Source organism: Dysidea avara, chromosome 6, assembly GCF_963678975.1.
Source record: "Dysidea avara chromosome 6, odDysAvar1.4, whole genome shotgun sequence".
Lineage (NCBI taxonomy): Eukaryota > Metazoa > Porifera > Demospongiae > Dictyoceratida > Dysideidae > Dysidea > Dysidea avara.
The window spans coordinates 11347473-11355658 of NC_089277.1; the positions used below are offsets into that span (position 1 = coordinate 11347473).

At 36.5% G+C, this 8186-nt stretch overlaps 1 protein-coding gene across 1 annotated transcript; it reads left to right on the plus strand.

Annotated features, from left to right (window-relative positions):
- The first annotated feature begins 1240 nt into the window (after window positions 1–1240).
- LOC136258642 (uncharacterized) lies at window positions 1241–3282 on the plus strand. The gene is made up of 2 exons (XM_066051980.1): window positions 1241–3025; window positions 3086–3282. The coding sequence occupies exons 1-2, from the start codon at window positions 1257–1259 to the stop codon at window positions 3141–3143; spliced, it is 1827 nt and encodes a 608-aa protein (XP_065908052.1). The 5' UTR covers window positions 1241–1256; the 3' UTR covers window positions 3144–3282.
- Window positions 3283–8186: the final 4904 nt, after the last annotated feature.

The window sequence follows — 8186 nt, forward strand, 5'->3', positions numbered from 1 at the left end:
ACAGTAATCATGCAAACATAACTGATTCAAGGTTTAACCACAATAAAGGGTACTCTGCTTTAGTTTATGTGGCTGCAATGTTTATTGATATCTGTAAAGTGCAAATTTCAAGCAATGTTGGTGGTGTACCTCTTTCACTTACAATTCGGGAACAAATGCACAACGTATATAATCAATCATTTTATCTTTTCACAGCGTTAACTGGAAATATATCAGTTCATTCACTGCAGCTTTTCAACAATACTGTTTTGTTTGGAGATGGTCTTGTGGTGGTGCCAATGGTTGTAGTTAGTAATTTAAATACCTTCAAGGCAATACAAATCAGTTTTAATACAATACAAATCAATTATAATACTTTAAATAATGGTAGCATACTTTCTTTCATTGGTTTGGATCAATCAAAAAAAATAATGTCAACATATAAACGCTCTACATATGTAGAAAAGAAATACAGTGAGCAAAAAATTGATATAGTGAATGCAACAGTTGAAAATAATAGTGGCAACATGCATGGGGCAGTAATTTATGTCAGGAATCCACCAACATTCACCAGAAGACATAATCGTTATTGGTGTAACGTTAAAAGATATTGGACTATTGAAAGGAGTGCATTTAATCATCTCACAAATATCAAAAGCGTGGTCTATGTATCAGGACCTACAGATAATACAAATGAATACTTTCAGGGAATAGTTCAGTCGTTCTACATTCCGTATATAATATTCGCCATTCAAGATGAAATATTAATCAAAAGCTGTGCGTTTTCAAATAACGATGGTACAGCATTGCAAATAGCAAATGCTTCTTTGATACTTGGAGAGAACGTTATATTTGACAGTAACATTGCAGAATATGGGGGAGCTGTGATTTTAGATTCCAACTCAAAACTTACCATTAGGGCTAACTCTGAAGTGATCTTTAGCAATAATAAAGCATTAAGATATGGAGGAGCAATCTATTGTAATGTATCACTAGAAAATGCTTGTTTCAAGAACATTAATAATGTTTTATTAGTTGTAAATGATAGTAATACAGTAATCAAATTCAATAAGAATACAGCAGGCTTAGGTGGAGATAGTGTCTACCTGAGTGTACCAGAGTCATGCATTGAAATATTTAATAAATCAAATATTACATCTCACTATTTTGGGGAATACATGGTCACTTCACCAACAGAGTTACAGCTTGATTCTCCTGCACATTTACTGGCTGATTCCAATGACTTGGTTAACCCTGTTTACATTATCAATAACATAATGCTTGGTCAAGCCATTATCTTTCCTTCTTGTGCTTTAGATTTCAACCATAAACCTGCTGGTTCAGTAGCTTTTTTGCTTAGGACTGTTGACAGCTCACCGGGCTATTTACTAAGCAGTAGTGCATTATATTCAGTTGCATGTGGACCTAACAGTGGAGACAACAACCTTCGTGTTACTGGTATGAAAGTGTTCACAAACCACACACCACAAATTACAATACAGCTATCACTTTATGACACTGTGTACAATTGGAAACCATTTTTTGTTCAATTGATTATAGAAATATCACCTTGTCATTCAGGATTCTACCATGATACTCTACAAGAAAAGTGTGTTTGCTATACCAGAGATAATATAGTATCATGTTCTGGTAGTAATGCTACAATCAGAAGGGGTTACTGGTTTGGTGTAGTTAATGATCATCCCACTGTAACAGTTTGTCCCTTAAATTTTTGTAACTATGCTGATTGTGACATATCCACAAGGACGTGTCCCCTAAAGGCTTTACCAGATGATCAGTGTGAAGGGAGCAGATCAGGTGCAGCTTGTGGGAGCTGTCTACATGGCTACACTTTACCTTTTGATTATCATGAATGTGTTCATGTTAACAACTGTACGGTTGGGTATACAGCAATGGTGGTTGCAATCACATGTCTTTACTGGATATTAATAATCATAGCAGTGTTTGGATTAATGTACTTTAAGGTTGGAATTGGCTACTTGTACAGTGTCACTTTCTATTACAGTGTTTTGGATATCCTGTTTGGACAGATCTTGCAGAATTCTAAAGTTTTGCATGATTTTGTAGCAGTTTTGTCTAGTCTTGCTAGACTAACACCACAATTTTTGGGACAATTTTGCTTGGTTAAAGGACTCAGCGGAATTGACCAGCAGTTCATCCATTACGCACACCCCCTAGCTGTAGTGTTACTGCTACTCCTACTCAGTATGTTTACACGATTTTCTCCAAGACTTTCACTCTTTGTCAGCAGAGCAGTAATCCATGTTATTTGCTTTCTTCTATTACTTTCATACACTTCCATATCTTCAACTTCACTGTTGCTAATAAGACCATTAACATTTACTGGAGTGGACAAAGTGTACACATATCTGTCCCCTAATCTTGAATACTTTCATGGACGCCATCTGATGTATGGCTTGGTGGCTATTCTGTGTGGAATAGTGATAGCCATGGGTCTGCCACTTGTACTTACATTAGAACCTTTTATAAATCACAAAATCAATTTCACAAGGTTCAAACCACTTTTGGATCAATTTCAAGGATGTTACAAAGACAGGTACCGCTGTTTTGCATCATACCACATGATATGTCGACTAATCATGATAGTCACAGTCAATATCAACACAAACAGTAACACATTTATAACACTGTACCTTCTACTTGGTACATGTGCTGTCATTTGCATAATCAATGCTACTGTACAACCATACTCCTGTTATGTAGTTAACGTTGTTGACAGCTCAATTTTGCTTATCATGATGTTGGATATATTATTGCAAATGATTGGTGTATCTAGTGGATTTGCCACAGACACCATAGTAGCAATAACATTTGTTTTAACAGTGCTGCCAGCACTCATTGTATCCTTTGTAGGAATGCTTCTCAATAAGCAACACTTCACCAAAGGTATATTCTACTGTTTGAGATTTTGCAAGCTGAAAGAAGCTATTGAAACAGCCAATCAAGACACAGAGATGTCTAGTTATGTGGACAATAGTCTAAGACAGAAATGTACAGATGCCAGGTAAGTTTGGTTACACAAATTATTATTATGTTACGTTATTTAATACAAAACCATTTATAGAGCTGTGGATGATAGTGCATACTTTCGTGATTCTCTGCTGGAGCTTAGCACAAACTAATGTATACACTGGTCATGATAATTTGACTATTATACATATAATACAAGCACACATGCATACCTACAATAACAGTATTGATTTGTTGTGTGTTTTACATCTAATATTATTGTACACTGTCCTGCTACCACTAATGGCTAGTATCAAGGTATACTAACATTGATGACCATAACTTCATCATAGTTCATTTTACAAAAACCACTGATGGTTCCAAATTACATATAGAGTTTGGTAATTGGGTTGTAGGAATGGGGGAAACTAAACCCCCTGGTTGGCTAATTTCTTCTTCTTCCATCTCAGCCCTGGACAAAAAGATTGAATATTCTAATAGAACATTCAAAGACCTAATGCTCATAAATGTTCTAAATCTATTTCCAACGGCCAAGATTGAACTCCTTTTCTACTTCTCAATCTATAACTTGTGCCATATATATCACTGTAATAGGTGTGCAGCATGCATGTGCAAGGCTTAAACATGTGTATACATACAGGTATAGTATAAACATCATGCTTGGTGTTCTTTGCAATACTATAATGCTGTAATGTGGACATAGAGCTATATACACAATACCATACTTTTTATATATATACAATGTCCAAAATGAGCAACTTGAGAGCTTAAATGGATATTACAATACATGACGAACATAATACACAAGCCATGCATACAAATAGAATAGGAATTTTAAGTTTGATTAGGGATCATAGAAATAAAAAGTAGTGAAACAAAGGAGGTTGCCTACATATGAGCACTAATAGGATATATAGCTACACTATAGTTAGTTGATATGCTATGCTTCTCATTTCTTTAACATGTTTACCCAGTGATTATGTACTGTAGTAAAGCTGATAAAAGTGCACAATGGTGTGGCCACATGCAGTGCATGGGACATTGTGGTTAAAATCAGTTGCTTTGCTGTTGATACTTGTATTCAAAGTGTCTACTTACGTACATCTTGACTTCAAGTTCATTCATCAGCAGACATGCACAAAAATAATCAGCAATGATGTTATACAGTTTGTTTGAGCACATAATAATGATAATAGAGTTTTATTATTATGTACTCTTGGTCATATTAACGTCTTTTGCACATCTTCAATAGTGGTATAATGGCTTACTATATTAACCCATAAGTTATATTATTACACTTGTATGCACAACCTACCAAAAGAATTGAATGTAAAGCTAAAGCTTTGAAGTTTTTACCACAAGTTTAAGCTACTAACACAGCAAAAATAGTGTACCAATACTAACTATACTAACTCCGTCTTCAGTCAGTATATATTGAAACAGCTATTCAAAAAACTCAACAAGATTTGAGGACAAAATGGACCTCAAATCTATGCATGACTCCATTGTTATTCACTATTGGGGCCTGTGGTATGTTTTTGCTTGACCCTAGGTAGAATTTAGTTCCAACCAAAACAGAGATGGAATATGAAATACAGCTTATAGCAATACTGCAGCTATGAATAGGCCAATAGTCTGATAGTTTCAAATGATAAAAATTAGCAACTACCAATCTACAATTTATCATCATAATTTTTGAATAGACTGTTCAGGTAATCAGGTTTAAACTTGTATCATAATCACATTTATAGCAGGGGTGTACCGAGGGGGTTTCCAGGGGTTTCAGGAAACCCCTTTGGATTTTACATACTACTTGAAACATTTAAGAAATTGAAACTTCAGGTTTCCAGAATCTGAAATCTATCATGGAACAGGACATATTTTAAACTTTCATCTTAGTTAAATAATAGTTTACACATGATAGAAATACCTATAGCATTGTTCTGAAATATGATTTGGTGAAAAGATCGAGATACTCTAATAGAGCAGTCAGGTAATCAAGACACACGGTAGTGTGTCGTGCGGCCAAGAAAGCCGGCGACCACACCGTGAGTATCATAGGCGGCGGAAAGGGGGGGCTAGGGGGCTAAAGCCCCCCCTTGGTCTGCTGAGGGGGGGGTAAGCCCCCCTCAGAATGATATCACACCGAAATTATCTTTCTTGGAGTGGGGCTGAAAACCGTGATAAAGATCGAGATACTCTAATAGAGAAGTCACTCTAATAAAGTAGTCAGTGTGTAGCGAGCTATGAAAGGATTTTTATGTAGTTTATCAGCTAGAAATGATAGCTGGTGAGGTGGAAAGCTCTTGTCAGTTGGTTGCGACCTTTTTTTTTTTTTTTTTTTTTTTTGGTCTCACCTTACCAAACTATAGAAATAAGTCTGGGTCAGCCCAGCCCCCCCTCATATAAACTACTTCCTCCGCCGCTGGTGAGTATATTTACAGGAAGAAAGAAAATAGCTTTTTCACGCATGCATAGCTCCATGGCCTCTTCTCCAAAGCACACTATTTTTGCATTATAGCTGTCCCCCAGGTAGAGTACGCCACACAGCAAATTAGATTAAATTCGCAACAGCCATTTGCGAGATATGGGCGTCCAAAATTTCGTTTTAATTTCTTCGTTTTTTTCTTCTTATGCCGTACGGGGGGCTACGGGGGCTTCGATTTCTTTTCTCGCACTTTGCAAAAATTGCTATAAAATGCAAACATGTAACTCGATTGCCTCGATCTTTGGCACAAATTAAGAACGTGTAACGGTGGATTCACGTACCAAGTTTGTTGTAAGTCTGAGTAGTATTCAAGGAGATATGGACGTTTATTCACGTAAAAACAGATCAAACTTCTGTCACGGCTACAGGGTAAACCAAGCATAGAAATAACAGGAAAGTTGGTGTGTAGATAGGCTGATCATCGTAGCAGTGCCATTTGATAGTTTGAATAGCAATAGAGTTACAGCGACAAAGTTATAAAGCAAAAACTAAGCAAGTGTAAAATCGCGGGATCGAGATACTCTAATAGAGCAGTCACCACGGGATAAAAAAGGTGTGCAAAAAATGTCGAAAACAAACTTACCAGAGTTCGAACCAGGGACCTCCATACCTAACACCTGCATCCTTAACCACTGAACCACTGCTACCTTGACTGATCACCTCACTTAATTTCTGCTTTATAAATGAAATTTCTAGTTGAAATCTGCTTATAGTAGTCAAACGTTTGTAATTTCATAGATCTACCAATAGAAGTTCTAGACTGTTCTAGAACATCCACACAAAAACAGCTAAGCTGTGAAAAAATGGTGCGGCCTTAAAAAGCCTGGGTGAAAAAAGTTGTGAAATCAAAGGTGGCGGCCAAGAAATGGCTGCAATGATGTTAATGCTAAAAATTTTAATAATGGCTGTGTGCATTGTTAAAATTTATTAGCATTAACATCATTGCAGCCATTTCTTGGCCGCCACCTTTGATTTCACAACTTTTTTCACCCAGGCTTTTTAAGGCCGCACCATTTTTTCACAGCTTGGCTGTTTTTGTGTGGATTTCACTCCTTTTTGTACTTTACAAGGCCCCAAAACCAGCCTATGGCTGACTTTGAGGTTTGTCTTTACTCACATTTCTTCTTTTCTATGTAGATACAATGATGATTATTGAAGACAGACTTATAAATGTATTTCATTGCATGATTTAATTCAATATTTGATAATATTATTGTAATACTCTAATAGAGTGCACATTTTTTTGAGGACTTCTAATAGAACATATATAGAATGTTCTAGAACAGTCTAGAACTTCTATTGGTAGATCTATGAAATTACAAACGTTTGACTATAAGCAGATTTCAACTAGAAATTTCATTTACAAAGCAGAAATTAAGTGAGGTGATCAGTCAAGGTAGCAGTGGTTCAGTGGTTAAGGATGCAGGTGTTAGGTATGGAGGTCCCTGGTTCGAACTCTGGTAAGTTGTTTTTTTTTTCGACATTTTTTGCACACCTTTTTTATCCCGTGGTGACTGCTCTATTAGAGTATCTCGATCCCGCGATTTTACACTTGCTTAGTTTTTGCTTTATAACTTTGTCGCTGTAACTCTATTGCTATTCAAACTATCAAAAGGCACTGCTACGATGATCAGCCTATCTACACACCAACTTTCCAGTTATTTCTATGCTTGGTTTACCCTGTAGCCGTGACAGAAGTTTGATCTGTTTTTACGTGAATAAACGTCCATAACTCCTTGAATACTACTCAGACTTACAACAAACTTGGTACGTGAATCCACCGTTACACGTTCTTAATTTGTACCAAAGATCGAGGCAATCGAGTTACACGTTTGCATTTTATAGCAATTTTTGCAAAGTGTGCGAAAAGAAATCGAAGCCCCCGTAGCCCCCCGTACGGCATAAGAAGAAAAAAACGAAGAAATTAAAACGAAATTTTGGACGCCCATATCTCGCAAATGGCTGTTGCGAATTTAATCTAATTTCCTGTGTGGCGTACCCTACCTGGGTGACAGCTATAAGGCCAATGAAACTTGATTACCAGTTTCTCGCTCAGATTTTTGAAAATTTGATGCGGGCGGGCGGTTATTATTTATTATTCATTATTTTCTAAAAGCACAACGCACATCTCAAACGTGAAGATTTCTGCTAAAAAAGTGAGTCTACATTGAATACTCCTGCATTAAATAACTAAAATACGTTACTAATCCGTATAACAAGTGATTTTTCCTTTAGAGTATAGCTCATTGCTCCATTAGAGTAAAAGTGACTGCTCTATTAGAGTATTTCAATCTGAAATACCAATAATGAAATTCCATGCGGGTGTATCAAAAGCATGCGGGCGATGACGCGAAACTGGTAATCAAATTTCATTGGCCTAATGCAAAAATAGTGTGCTTTGGAGAAGAGGCCATGGAGCTATGCATGCGTGAAAAAGCTGTTTTCTTTCTTCCTGTAAATATACTCACGGTGTGGTCGCCGGCTTTCTTGGCCGCACGACACACTACCGTGTGTCTTCATTCTATGTATGTTCTATTAGAAGTCCTCAAAAAATGTGCACTCTATTAGAGTATTACAATAATATTATCAAATATTGAATTAAATCATGCAATGAAATACATTTATAAGTCTGTCTTCAATAATCATCATTGTATCTACATAGAAAAGAAGAAATGTGAGTAAAGACAACCTCAAAGTCAGCCATAGG

What these genes read in the sequence shown, in the direction of transcription:
- LOC136258642 (XM_066051980.1), top strand. Translation starts at nt 1,257, where the DNA reads ATGCTTGGTCAAGCCATTATCTTTCCTTCTTGTGCTTTAGATTTCAAC. An exon ending in CAGAAATGTACAGATGCCAG is followed by an intron (nt 3,026 to 3,085) that starts GTAAGTTTGGTT and finishes AACCATTTATAG; the next exon opens with AGCTGTGGATGATAGTGCAT.